We start from the raw sequence: 15,418 nt of genomic DNA, 5'->3' as shown, positions 1-15,418 counted from the left end.
TCATGTGCACAGACACAGATACACACACTCAATTTAAAAGATACATGTGAAAAAGGAACCACACATCCTTACTTCTCCTGTACTCGTATACACGTACACAGACACAGACACACACACACACAATTTAAAAGGTAAATGTGTAAAATGAAGAACACAGTCTCACTCCTCACAACAGGTTGGAATCTTGCTTTTGACATCGCAGTGACATTACTTTTTATTTTGAAATAAATTAGAATCCCAGCAATATTGCAAAATTAGTGCAGGGAATTTCAGAATGCTCTCCAGCCAACTTCTTACAGTATATGCATCATGTTTCATGGGCATTGTCTGTTTTCAAAAGTAAGATATTAGTACTCGTTCTGTACAGCTGGAATAAATAGACACGCAGACACAATTCTATAGCTATGTATCCTCTCTTGGGTCTAGTATTTGCCCTAGGTTACACACTCCCTCTTGATGTGGCATGCTCTGCTTCCTTCACATTGTGAACGGTCCTTAACTGGAGGGGTCCTTTGGTTTGGGTGACTCATATTCTCAGGGGACCCCATACCTGAGCAAGATGTAAGAAAGACGTCTGTCGCTTCAGAGATGACACAAATCTTCGCACAATGGGAATTTTCTTGTCAGTTAGGGCTTCTGGCAAGTTTTCCAAGGATGAAACAACCCACTGTTCCCAATTTTTAGCAAAATTTCTTATGTCTGCTAGCAAGCTACAAAGAAAACTCTGGGTTAGGTGCTACATTGTTCAAAAACATATTGGATATCTACATTTCAATGGATGGGTCCTGTTGGACAACACTTCTAAAAGCATGAATTTGAAGGCCATCAGACTTAGCCTGGATCTGCTCTATGTGATCTTAATAAAAAATGCTCAGTTTCCTCAAACTCCAGTTTCCTCATCTACTAAATGGGACCAAGAATAGTATCTGGATATGGGATTATTTTGAGAATTACATGAAATAACTTGTGGAAAATGCCCTTGTTGGATCCTAGTATAAAAGTAGTGATCAATAGGTGCCTTATTATCATTAACTCATAACTTACTATTTTCTGTGAAATACATTTCTTGGAAAAATGTGCTGGCCTTGGTTTCATAATTTTGAATCCTTTGATGATACTACATTGACATTATAACATTTTATATATTTAATTCATTTTATTATATTAGTATTTTCTTATAGTCCAAGTATAATTTTATATATCAGATAATCAAAAATGTACTACTTATAGAGTCAACTTAAAATTGCAAACTATGGCAGGGTGTGTATAAGAACATATAAATCTTTAAAACTGAAAATTTTTCATATTTGTTTCACAGTAGCAGTCTAAGTGTAGTTTATGTTGTTTGTATATGAGAAGAAGTGATAAAACATAAGGAAAAGACAAAGTTTGGGGTCAAATTCTGGGGCTTAGCTGCCTCTGGAACATTAAACAAACTTCACTTCCAACTTCCTCATTTGGCAATTTTTGGATGATAATATCTACTCTTGAATAAACGTTTACATCATTCAGTGACAATGAGTTGATTAAATAAAGTACAGTTCCCTCTGGATAATGGGAATGTATGCCTTCTCTTAAAAGGAGAGTGCATACTGATGTGGAAATATTCTCAGAGGAACTGCTACAATGTTAAGATTGTACTTTCAGTATTTCAGCTGTGCATAGTCAAAACTATTTTGAAAAAATACAATTGAATAAAACTCAGATGTTACTGTTGTTTTAAATAGTGACATAATTAGCGTCTTGCCACTAACTAAGCATAGCCACTGGGATTGTGACACAGAATTGTCATGTATAACTGATTCACAGTACAGATTAGCACCAGGGATAATTAAAAGAAACTATTGACCAGACCAAGGCCAACTATTGTATAAAGAAGGAAAACATGTCAATGAAAAGATGTCAAATTAAATAATTATTTTTATCAGTCAATATGTATTTGAGCGCTACATCAGGGCAGACACTGGTTTGTGGGGTCTGTTGAAAAGTAACTTACATTATTCCACAGACCATTTTCAAGAGAAAATTTTTCTCATTTTCCCCCAAAGTTATATGTCTTCACCCTAGAAATGGCTGTGTAAAAACTTTCCCCACGTATTTTAAATAAACTATTTAAGATTTAGGTTTTTTTCTTGAAAGAAGGTTGTACTGTCATTATGTCACTTCCTGATTTTAAAGATTAATCATAAAGTATAATAATTTAAGATTTCTCCAAAATTCCCTCATACATGTTGTTATTCTGTTTATTTTCCCACTGCCTATCCCATGCATTCTCCAGCTAGTCTCCTTTGAAGAACTCTCGAAGCACATTGGAGGTCGATCATGATTGGATACCAACTGTTTTCATTTTGGCAGGCCTCACACTGAAGATATTTTCGGTTTTCATTTAATCATTTTATTCACTGATGCCCAAATATGGAGACCCAGTTACATCCCTCCCAGGTGATAGATAGAAAAAGTATTCTTGATAAAAGAACGAATTCCATGGCAATGTTTCTCACATAGTATATGAAACTGTCATTTTCTGACAACCTGTTTTTACCAGCTGAACATACCTTTCAGGCATTTCTTGCATCGTTGCAGGAATGAGGACATCTGTAAGAACCTTAACCAAAGCAAAACAGGGTTAACACAAACCTTTAGAAATGACTGTGATTAGAGTTATGGAAGAACAGGCTTGTGTCTTATCACCCAGTTGAGGCAGAGCTGAGGACTGAACCATCTCCTGAAATGATTATTTCTAATGCAAGGTGCACTATTTATTGATGACTTTTGCTTGTTACTTTCATAGAGAGTGGCATGACTCCTATCTGAAAGTTAGAGTTTTCTCCCACATGAATGGATATGTGTGAGTTGTATGTGAACATAGGAGACAGTCAATCAACAGCCCTAGCGTGAATCACCCGTGGATTGGCCTTGCTAATCACACAATGGCTTTCAGACTAGAAGCTGGATGCTCCCTGGACGTGGGAAAAGACTCACAGATGTTCAGTTTACACTGTTTTATTTGCTGTGTCCTCTGTGCCTCCCTGGCTCTACCATGAGTAAGAGAACTAAATGTACTTACTGATACTTAAAATCAGGAAATTTTTGTGTTGCTATAAAATTTTTTTTGTTGCTCTCTGACTGTTCCCCACATGCCTTCCATTCTGCCACTCAGAGCAACTTGCTTTCACCTATCTCTCTCGATTAATGTTCTTCTCACTAAAACGTCTTCAGGACCCTGAGTTCCTAAATGCAAGTTTAGGAAATATGTAAAGTGAGGATTGGTATCATAATTGCATCATGGTTTGTTAAAAAATAAGAGCCCGAAAAGACACTGAAATTCCTATCTGGTAAGAGGGGAATGAGACTGTCAGTAACTCTAGTTGATATGAAAATATCATCTCTGAGGATTTGTCAATGGTATTGAAACTTATTTTTTTTATTTTCTTCCTTTTTTAATTTAAGTTAGAAACAAGCTTGCTTCACATGTCAATCCCAGCTCCCTCTCCCTCCCCTCCTCCCCTGCCCTCCCCACCAGGTCCCCCAGTCCCCCACCCAATCTCCACTCCAATCAACAGAGTCTGTCATTTCATTCAGGCCAGGGCCTAGGCCCTCCCCCAAGAGTCCAAGCTGAGAGAGCATCCCTCATTGTGGGATTGGCAGCCAAAATTCATTTGTATGCCAGGGATAAATACTACCCAAGGCCCCATAGATTACCTAGGCTTCCTTGCTGGCACCCACACTAAAATTTTAAACATAATTTGTGTGTGTGTGTGTGTGTGTGTGTGTGTGTGTGTGTGTGTGTGTGTGTGTGTGTGTGTGTTACGATGGGTGGGTATTTCTCAGAAGAGCTGAGTTGTCATCTAATGGTGCTGCTCTGACGGTGACAATTGTGTGCCTGAGTCCAGGGTTGAACTTTCTTGCCAACTTTCTCAGATTATGTTCTCAAAGGATAATTTTCTTTTTCTATATGACCATTTGGCAGGTCAATGCAGGCAAGTTCACTTTAAAGTGCAATATCATTTCACTGCTCGGTTTGGGCCTTCTTACTTCTCAACTGTGGAAGATGCTCTCTCTTTTCCCAGTAAACGTTTGGCCGGGTCAACCTGGTCATCTGTCCCAGGACCTCTTCTTGTGACCATTCTGAAGAAATCTGTGGACTCTTACTAGCTTAGGGACAGAACTGGACATTATGCTTTTAAGCTAGAGATTATCAAGGCGTTACTCCCAGGAAGGTATCTAATTAGGCTTTCACCTGAGAAAGATGTTGCATTATGTTACTATGAAACATCCCCTAGGTAGAGGTAACAAAAATTAATGAATTTTGTATATTTTAGCCACCACATCTTATTTTGGATTGTTTTTAACTGTAAACTGTAAGTGAGCTGGCTTTGTTTACTGTAAAAAGTGTCATTTAAGGAAACAATTCTTCATGCTTACCTTATAAAGAATCGAGTCACAGACACAGAAAATGTCAATGATAACAGGATTTTCCAGCAGGGGAAGGAGATGGTCAGGCATTCCTTGCCAAAAGTGTAGTAAGAAATGCTGGATCTAGTTGTAGAGCAAAGAGCACAGTGAACTTCTTAAGAACAGGATGTGAGTGTTTGCATAATGCCACAGAGAAGCATTCTGTCACCTCACCTCTTCAAAGTTCCCATTGATTGCGTTGTCAAGGATACACTGGCAGTGAGTTTTGTACATCATTATGAGCGTATCAACCTATGTTAAGGAAGAAAAAGCTTAACTAAAGAATGTGTTTTTAATTCGTTGTTTCTTCATCCCATACTTTGGAGATCCTTTTATAGACCAGGCATTTTGCTCAGTGCAGAGGACCTGGAATGAGGAACAGGTCCTTATCTCAAGGATAGAAGGAAAAAAAGACGAGGGAATTGGTGATCTGATGCCATACGACATAATAAAATGAAATGTGATACAACACGATTATAATAAGAGCATTTTAAAAGGCAGTTATTGGCTAAAACATCATCTTAACTTTCTGCAAAAGAAAAAATGTTTTGTTAGGAAACGGGATGTAAGACGTCAAAACGCATCAGCTTTTTGTTGTTGTTGTTTTTGAGACAAGATGTTGCTGTGGAGCCCTGGCCAGCTTTAAATTCATGATAGGGACCAAGCTGGCCCTAGATTCATAGAGATCTGCCTGCTTCCTCCTCCCAAGTGCCAGAATTAAGGGAGTCCTATGTCTGGTCTAAAATACATAAACTCTTTGGATGCTGGAGCAGTGTGGTGTAGTCACGTGACTCTGAAGTCACGTTAATCAAAGTGAATTAACACATACAAAGTGGCTAGTATATGTTTTCAAAATGATGAATGCTAGTTCTTCGAATCGCAACAGCATCTATGGTAGTGTGATAATAGCCTGTCCTAATATTTTGCATTTTACCTCTTATTCTGGGGACGGCATCTGTCTTCATGGTCTAGTTTGCCACTGAATAATGATGGCATGAAAACTAGCAGTCTCTTTCCAAGGGGTTATGCTCACCACATGTGTTCGTCAAAGCAAATGAAAGTTGCTCTACACTTTAGGCAAAGTTATTATTTTTAGGTAGATCACCAAGGCAAACCTTTCAAATGAGAATAAAGACAGCATAAAGGATGGAAAGGAAGTCATAATATTGTCAAAACTTTACTTCTTGATACTATTAGGGAATACAAAAGGATGAGGAAATGGAGAAAAGTGTAGGTAATTTGGGTAAATATATGATCAAAGTAAGTAATATACATGTATTAAAATTTTATAATGCAATTAACCACTGTATTCAATTTACATAAATTAGTAAAAATTAACCTGTTTGGCTCCAAACTCTAAAAACATGAATGTAAATTCTAGTTCATGTGTTACTTTATTTTTTCAAATATGCTGTTTTAAAACACACAGTTCATCAGAAATTTTTGATCTTAGTGTTCATTTAATATTTACATGTTTTATGACATTAAACTTTAATTGTTCTTTAGTGTACTTGTACTCTTCAGAAACATCATTCGATTTGGTTTTCTGAGAATAGATATCATTTTAGACAGTACCAGAAAAAATCAAGGCTCAGTTCAATTACGGATAATGAACATGTAGTGGAATTGATCAACACCTTGAGTGACGACGTCAGCACCATGAAAGAGTAGCCCCCCAGCTGTTGGCAATGATATTTACTGTTGTCAGCTTCTCACTGAGCACTCTCTACTCTCTCTCTGCCTTAGTTAAAATGGTGCTTCAAGCCCTTGACTTCAGCCCCAGCCTCTTTCTAGAATCTGATAGGTCACCTGCAGAGCTTGGCAAGTGTAGGTGGGCAAAGGGGCGAAGCTGTCCTTTTGGGGGAAAAAAGAGAAGGGTGTCAGACCCTGGAGTACACTGGGAATGAACTTAGAAGAAAGGAGTCTCATAATCAATCACCCTAGACACCTGAGTGAGAAATGATCTGCCAGAATTTCAGTGTGAAAGGTTAGAGTTCCTTGGAGGCCAGCAGAGAAACTGAAATAAGCTGCTGCCACATGCTCCTCGCCTCTCTATTTTTCTTTGTCACTTGCCTCCTTCTTTGGCTCTCACCAGGTATATTTACACAGTAAACACCTTCATGGCATGTGTGCATGCAAGCAACCCTCTCCACAGAGGAGAGCCAATATCACTCTGATTTTCTCTGCTCTCCTCACAAGCCACCACATGTTAACACTTACTGGCAATTTCTCTAGTATGAAGTCGTTACATCTATAAATAAAAAGGTATGTTAACCCTAAGAACTGTGATAGAGGAAAGAAGAGAAGGGCATGGATGTGTCCAGCATCTGAAGATTATCTTCGGTACTTGGACTCTTCTTACCTAACACAGTCCATCTGGCATCTGAACGTGTCTAATAGTTACTCTGCATCTCTATTTATGTATCAATAGCTTTAAAAAATCAATGTTCTATGTTTCCTCTTTCTACAAAACTCCTATTGCTAAAGTGATTCGGTTAAATATTAATGACATTCCGGTGTGTTTGCAACTCAAAATATGAATTGTGTCCAAAGCAATTTCACCAATGTGAATATAATGAGCTTTACTTGAAAGAAACATATAAAGATCATTAAGCTCTGATTCAATAATGGAACCCACTACTAAATAGCCAGTGATGCTCCAACAAATGGTTCTAGAAGTGCAGAAATAAAAGATTTAGTGTGAGATTTTATGAAAGAAGCATTGGAAATTTTTATTGAGGAATACGTATAGAATGAACCCAATGAAAATGATTCTCTCTTTTGTCATCTTCTATAACCTTTTTCTTTGTATCCCTCCCATTGCTAGGAAAAGATTATGTCCTAGAGAAATGCTCGATGACTATTTATTGAAATAATATGGAACTAACAAAAAGACATAAAGTTTACCATTGAAAATCTGGATACAATAGACACAGTCTTGTTTTTCCCCTCAATTTTGAATTTTAAATAAAAATAATCATTAGCCTTTGGGGATTTATTTTACCACTTTCTGATTATACACTATCATAGAGATGGTAAATAATTAATTGGAAAGTGTTTAATCAATGTTGGTAAACATTTGTCTCTCCTATAAATCAATCAATTCTATTTGACAATGTAGATTTCTGACTGCTTCCTGCAAATGCCATAAGATTACCAACCAAAGGAGATATGAAGCCAACATATCAGAAAATCCATAGAGAAGTGTCTTTAATTGATACCTTGTCCTTAGAAATGCATCCTTGGTACACAAGATGCTGAGCACTGGGGAACTCTGGAAGAAGTGTTCCTGTTTTTGAGCTCAGGGAGTATTTACGAGTAAAACCTCCCTGTAATTAAGAGAAGCACAAAAAGAAATGTCACAGGTATGAACTCCAGATTTAGTAATGAAACAGAAATGAACATTTCAAACTGTGTACATTTAGAGGTTAAGGTAAACTGTGTAACGGAATAAATCAGCTACATCAGCCGATTTGCCCTCAAATGCTAAGTAATTTCATCACCAAAATATTTTCCCTCACTTGGGAGTTTTGTTTTGAATATTTGTCATTTTTCATAACTTTTAGAGTAAACTTAAGTTTATATTTGTTAATGGTGTATTTTGGAAGATCTACTTTGGGAATAGCTAAAAATATTTGAACTACAAAATCAAGGTGGCCAGATCCCAACTGTGCATTTACCAGTAACATAAGCATGACGATGAGAACTAGATCACTTGCTGAGTCTCAGGTGGGTGAATTACTGCTTGGATTTTATTAACATCTAAGTCTTCTGGTTTCCAAACTCGTAATTTGAGCTCCACATCAACGCTCCCACACTGAATTCGGAAGTTTGTCATTCTTTTGCATCCCCAGAGGAAAGCAGTTTTCAGCAAATTAGGAAAAAATGTAAATACACATTGTTTACGAATGTGTAATGCTGTGAGCCGACACACACGTGGGAAACCTGCACAGGAAGTGTGAATGTCTGTTTCCAATGGACCTGTGGCCTCTGCATATGTTCCACAGGCCAGAACTGATTGTCCCTGCTCTAGAAACAGAAGTTAACAAACTTTTCAGGAGAGTTACCCTTGGGAGGAAGAAACAGAAGAACTAGGAGTTCAAGGGTGACCTCGTCTGCATAAGGAGTCTGAGACAAACCTGGGCCACCTGAAATTCTGTCTCAAAAAACAATTAAAACTAAAAGGAAAGTAATAAACATGGTTGCAATCAAAAGTTTGAGCCAGGAATAAAATTGCAAATATGGTAAAGAAAGAAAGGAAGGAATTTTGTTCTGCCTTCTAGGTTCCCCAGACTTCTAGGTTTCTTGTGTTTCCTTGTTCGTCTATATGATGTTGGATATGTTTACTAGAATAACGATACATTGATATACATAGGCAAGGTTTCTACCCTGTATTATTGGCACCAGGCTTTGTATATCCTTCTAGATTTTTCATGGTGATACAGGAAAAAGTTTGGAAGACTCTGGGGCTTGAAAAATCAAATATTTTAACAACCCATTTTCATATGTTAAGATTTTATATAAGCATGGAAATCAATCCTATATTGACATGCAAATCAATTTTTCCTAGTTGTTATAAATTTTAGCCCTAACCTATATTTTCAACATGATAATATTAAATAAAATTTTAAGAATAATCAAGAACTGTTACAGAAATAATATGCTTGTGTAATTGCATGTTAGTTTCAATCCACTCCATTTAATTCAGTCTTCACAATTCAAGATCTACTTCACAGACTTTCTCTGCTTTGGATTTGCCATGTGTGAACACTGTCAGTGGACCACCAAAGATGGGTACTGTAGGTCAAAAAGAAAAACAATGCTGACTTATAAAAATAAATAATTTTTGTGTTGTTTGTTGGTGTGTTTTTTGTTTGTTTGTTTGTTTTTGAGACAGGGTTCCTCTGTGTAACAGCCCTGGCTAACCTGAAACTTACTTTGTAGACCAGGCTGGCCTCAAACTTACAAAGATCCACTTAATTCTGCCTCCTGAGTCAAAAGGCATGCACTAGTGTGTCTGGCTGAAATTTAGTTCTTAATGAAAGGCCAAGTTATAACCTTGTTTTAAAGCTTGAAACATCAAAAATTCTAGGAAAAAAACAACATAGGCAGTACTTCTTATGATATAGTTATAGGAAAGGACTTTCTGAATAGGATTCCATGTGTCCATGAATTAAGAACTACAATTCATACATGGGACCTCATAAAACTCAAAACCTTCTTTACAGATAAGGCAACAACCAACCAAATAAAGAGAGAGTGCAAGACTGTGAAAAGATCTTTGCCAGTCATAATTCTGACAGATGTTGTATATCGAGAATGTATAAAGAGCTCAAAAAAAACAGCCAAAAATCATGAACCAATTAAAAATAGACTATAGATTTGAACAGAGATCTCTATAGAAGAAATAGAAACAATATCTCAAAAATGTTCATTTTCCCTAGCAATTAGGGAAATGAAAACCAAAACAACTATGAGATTTCATCTAACCCAAGTGAGAGTGGTAAAGATTACCAGAAGAAGTGAAAACAAATGCTGGCAGGCAAGTGAGGGAAGGGAACTCTCATTCATTGTTGGTGGGATTGCAAACTGGTACAGCCACTATAGAAGTAAGTATGGAGAAATCTCAAAAAGCTAAAAGTATATCTACTATATAACTTAGGTATCTGAGTCTTTGGAATACGCCCAAGGGACTTGACATCCAACTTCACAGATACTTGCTCAGCCATGTTCATTACTCTATTCACAATAGCTAAGCAATAGAAGTAACCCAAATGTTCTATGGCTTATAGATAGATAATGAAAATGTGGCACACGTACACTATGGAATACTATTCACCTATAAAGAAGACTTAAAATCATAAACTTTGCAAGTAAATTGGTGGAACAAGAAAGTGTTATAATGAGTTAACCTAGACCCAGAAAGACAAACACTCACATGTCCTCTCTTACACATAGTTGCTACATCTGAATTTTTAGATGTGAGTATATAACCTAGAGTAACAGTAAAAACCAGGAAAGTGAAGGAGGACCAAGTAGGGATAGGTGGGAGAAGGTACTCTAGAGACAGGACTAGCAGAGCACAAGTACGAAAAAGGGGAAATGAAAAAAGTAAGCTTTGAAATGGGGAGGGCAATAAGAATGAGGGGGTAATACTACTAAGGAAGTTTGGAAAGGCCATAGGAATCACTTAATGTTTACCTAAAGTTATATATAATGTATATAAGTTATATATACATATATATAAACATACATATATACATATGTATAGCATATATTTAGTTTAAATGAAGTTATCTCATTTGGGGTGACAATGATTCTCCCCAAAAGTCATATACTAGTTAACAAAATCTTTGGTACCAGGCTCACAAAATCTTTCAAGTTGTTGGTCAGGGGCAAAGAAAGGAATTAAGTGGCCCAGTGAGGCTACATGATGACAAAGGAAGATGTGATAGCAGTCTGCAAATATTTGAAAAGCATAACCTAAGAAGGGAGGGATTAAGATTGATCTTGATACATTATTAAACAGACCATGAGCAGAAGGAGAAACAAACTGGTTATTGGGAATTTTCTTCATTGTAGTTTATGAAAGTAAGAGATTATTCTCTAAGGGATGAGGGTGATTTTGATATTCTAATTGCTTGAGACAAAATTTACCCCAAACCAGAAGAGTCATAGGAAAAGGAAACAACATTACAATTACCACTTGATTTTTTTTGACAGAGATACCAAAAATACTCATTGAAGAAAGGACAGAATCTTTAGCAAATGGTGCTAGGAAAACTGATTATCTACATCTTGAAGAATGGAACAAGATCATCTCTTATTACTTACAAATGGATTAAAAACCTTAACCTAAGAGCTGAAACTTCAAGACTGCTAGAAAAAAAAGCCAGGAAAACTCTTGAAGAGAATGAAGATGTTTCTAAGTAGGGATCTGGTTGTTTGGGAAACAAGGCCAACAGTTGACAAATGTGACCATATGAAATTGAAAAGGTTCTACACAGCAAAAGAAGAAGTTAAGTGAGCCAAAGATAGATTGTAGAATGAGAGAAATCCCTTCTGGCTATACACCTGAAAGAAAAGTAGTATCTGGAATACACAGGAACCTTGAAAACTAAACAAGGAAACAACCCAATTGAGACACAGAATAAGAAATTGAAGAGTGTTCCCCAAAAAAGAAACATGAATTTGACAGTCAAGATGACTTTGGTGGGTTAGGGTTTGCTGTGCAGGTGTGGGGGTTTGAATTCTTGTGAGTCACATGACATCTGAGAGAGGTAGCATGTGTCTGTAACCCTGACACTCCTAAGGCAAGAAGAGAGCTGGAGAAAATCAGGTCCCCTGGATCTCTCTTGCCAGATGTCCTCTTATACATAGCAGCAAACAAAGACACCCCGTCACAAAGTGGAAGGTGAGAACTGTCACCCACCATTTTTCTCTGATCTCCACAGCACACTGTGGCATGTGGGTGTCTGTACTCTCTCTCTCTCTCTCTCTCTCTCTCTCTCTCTCTCTCTCTCTCTCCTCTCTCTCTCTCTCTCTCTCTACACACACACACACACACACACACACACACACACACACCCCTTTGAGGATTCCATCTCGACCAGTCATAATGGTTGGCCTCAAGAAGACAAATGACAACAAATGCTGGTGAGGATGTAGGAAAGAGGAACCTTATTTACTGTTAATGGTGTGTAAACTGAGCAGCCTCTATCAGTATGGAAATTTCTCAAAAAAAAAAAAACTAAATACACATCTGTCCTAAGGCTCAGCAATACCACTCCTGAACATATGCTCAGAGGATTCTGTATCTTATGACAGAGAAGTGTAGACATCATGATACTCTAGCTATAGCAACAAGAAAATGGAATCAGTGTAGATGCACATCAACCACTTCTATGTAAAAAAATGAAATTTGCAGCAAAATGAAAGGAACTAGAAAATACATTAAGTTAGGTAACCTGAGCTCAGACATACACAGATTATGTAATCTTTATAAATGTGTATTTATGTGGAAAGACCATGAAGTAGAAAAGGGCCCATTAGAGCTCAGGGAGGAGAGGAGGCTTTTGGGAGGTGGCAGAGGTCAGTAAGCATAGGGAATATGAAGGCAGTAAGGAGATTGCTGGGAGTGGCAAGCTTTGAATGAGAAAAGAAGATGGGATGAGTGAAAGGATGGGGTGAGGAGAGGGTCTGCCCTACCAAAACTAAGCATATATTTTTAAAACATAAGGAAGCCTGGTATTTTATAAGTTACACAAAACTAAAGTTTTAAAAAAAAGAGTTTGACCAGAGGTATTTTGTATAGGTGGGTAAAGCTGCTCCTAGAAACCATAAGATTATTAAATTAATATACCAGTGCCTGGAGCACGTTATCTCTTTATGAGCTGTTCATCAGGTAGGCCCCTGTTACCCCAAAATAGTACAAGTTATGGCTACCAATGTTGGTTGTCCACCAGAAGTAAATACTAAGACCCTATTGCTAAAAAGCATCACAGACTTTATTTGCAGGAGGTAGAGAGCTGAAGCCTTCCTCCTTGCCGACTAGCTTTTGTGGTGCCAGTGAGTGCTGTGAAGTCTGAGAATAGAAAATAATCTTTAACAGCCTTACTCAGCTGTGGATCCTATGTGCTGTACTACCTAACTGACAGGAACGATGTGTGCCCTGGTGTAATAGCGGCATGTCTGTTATGGAGATAACCAACCACAACTGAACTCGGGGTGTGTTCCGCAGGTGGGAATTCATAATTTTTATTGTAAACTGGTTAAAAGCTCATGGTTGGAAAGGTCATAGGCAATGGGGAGGTGACAACTGCTGTTTTGCTAAATGGGCATGAAATGTCTGCCAGTTGTCTTTTAAATACGCATGTTTACACTATATATTAATGCTTCTTTCTGTTATGGATAGGAACTTTTTTGCAGTGAGAAGCAGTATCTACAGAGACTCATAACTGGCCAAAGTGCAGAAAACAAGTGTCTGTTCAGTGCTCATCCTTTTCAAAGCTCAGAGAACATCATGAAATATGCAGAAGAAAAGAAATAAGAGCCAGAGGAAAGAGTTAAGCGTTGTGGAATGCTAGCATCCAGGCATGACATGACCATGAACTCTTGAACTCTCAGTGAGTATGATTACTTGCATAAGTCCTGCACAATATTGGGCCCATCTATATTCCCCCATGGAGTTGAGAGGGACTCACAAGGCCATGACCTTACCAGAATATTTGTAGGTAGTATGTAGTTGGTGTTGTATAAGGGTGGTATCATGAGGATCTGCTTCTTTTAAGAGTATATCTACAGGTAATTAGTGGTTTCTAGGAATAGAGGAAATATTTTCTTCAGTGGTAAACCACTAATAATGTCAGCCCCTGTAAATAATCCTCATCCAAGCTTCTTTAAGCAACCCCAAATTAAATTCATTGGGCCACCAAAAGACAAAAAAAAGACATAAAAATAGAAGAAGAACTAGATGGGAAGGTGGAGGGGATCATTTGGTGTGATAAGGAGACAAGACAGAATAAATGAAAAATCATTTATTTACTCCATTAAATAAGAATTCCTCATTACTCCCTGTACAAAACAGAAACTTGAACTACAGAAAAATTGGTAACATATATTATTAAAAACACTAAACACCATATTACTCAAAAAAACAGGAAGTCAAACATTAATAAAACTTGTCTATGTGGAAACAAACTTGACCAAAAACCTTTGACTTAATCTGTCCTGCCTGCAAAATATGCTTGGGAATTGACAGCACAGAACTTGTGGGAGTAGCCAATGAATATCTGATTTAACTTAAGGCCCACTTCACAAGAAGGAACTCATACTTAACACTGCTTGGGTAACTAAAAACCAGAAACTAGATAGCTCAGAGACCTATGTAAAGGGAGTTCTTAATTGATCTAGATAATAAAAAGTCAGTGTCAGATATAGAGGGAAATGCTGAGAGATCAGAGAGAAGGAACAAGCCACAGCACACCTTACCTCCTAAGTGTCTCAGCAGAGAAAAGAGAAATTTCCTGCTTCTCCCTGCTTATATCCTGTTTCTACCCAGCTATGTCACTTCCTGTCTGTCTGGAAAACCTCCGGACCTCTATGGCTAGCTAGTGGCATGCTCCATTCCCTGACCCCCAAACAGGTAGAGTAACCACACACTGCATATAACTTGTAAGTACTTGAAATATAGCTACTGTGACTCAAACTTTTAATTTTTAGTTTTGTTTAATAGCTTCACATGATTGGTAGCTACCATAACTCAGAATATAGTTATAAGCACTATCTCTTTCTAGACAGATCATAGGTCCTAGAGGAGAACACAATATTACCATTCTGGTAAACAGGCATAGTATTAAAATAACCCCTAATGGCTCCTTTCTATACGTATAGATTAGTGCATCTTTTAATATTTAACAAAGAAGCTTCTTCTTGTGTTAGACAGCTATTAATGTAGAGACCTACAACTGGCCAATGTACAGAACATAAGAAACTATGGAGTACTCAGTTCTCATTAGGACATCTGTATCACACCCATTCTCTTCCAGGCTCAGTGGTCATCATGGTAGAGGGTGTGGAAAGACTACGAGTGAAAGAAAATACACACCTGTAGCAAAACAGTATTTGCTGGAATAATGCCATTACACAAGTGAACTCATAGTGGCTGTGACTACATGCATAAGATCTGCACAAGATCAAGTCAGCTAAAAATCCCAGCATGGTTGGAAGAGGTACTCCTAGTCCCACCCCTAGCCGAGGAGCTATGTTTAATTGATGTTTGCTTGTAGAGGGAGAGTCAGTTTCTTCTGGGATGCCACCTGTGAAAGCCTACCCAAGTTTCATTTGAAGAGCAGAAAGAGGGACTGGGACAGATTTTTAACAAAAAGAAAACATTATATGCATGTACTATATTCTCAAACAATAAAAGAAGAAAAATCAAGCAAATAAAACTGACAAAAAAACA

At 37.6% G+C, this 15,418-nt stretch overlaps 1 protein-coding gene across 1 annotated transcript in view; it reads right to left on the bottom strand.

Moving 5' to 3' along the window:
- Rfx6 (regulatory factor X6) overlaps positions 1–15,418 on the bottom strand; it is a 48,338-nt gene that overhangs the window by 13,337 nt on the left and 19,583 nt on the right. Inside the window, exons 7-11 of the mRNA XM_005073285.4 lie at positions 7,677–7,784; positions 4,630–4,707; positions 4,426–4,539; positions 2,556–2,605; positions 551–710 (exon numbers count right to left, since the gene is read on the bottom strand). Of these exons, the coding sequence (XP_005073342.1) occupies positions 551–710; positions 2,556–2,605; positions 4,426–4,539; positions 4,630–4,707; positions 7,677–7,784 (510 nt within the window). The remainder of the gene's footprint in view (positions 1–550; positions 711–2,555; positions 2,606–4,425; positions 4,540–4,629; positions 4,708–7,676; positions 7,785–15,418) is intronic.

Source organism: Mesocricetus auratus, unplaced genomic scaffold (genome assembly GCF_017639785.1).
Source record: "Mesocricetus auratus isolate SY011 unplaced genomic scaffold, BCM_Maur_2.0 Super-Scaffold_100018, whole genome shotgun sequence".
Lineage (NCBI taxonomy): Eukaryota > Metazoa > Chordata > Mammalia > Rodentia > Cricetidae > Mesocricetus > Mesocricetus auratus.
This window is presented reverse-complemented; position numbering and strand designations above follow the sequence as displayed.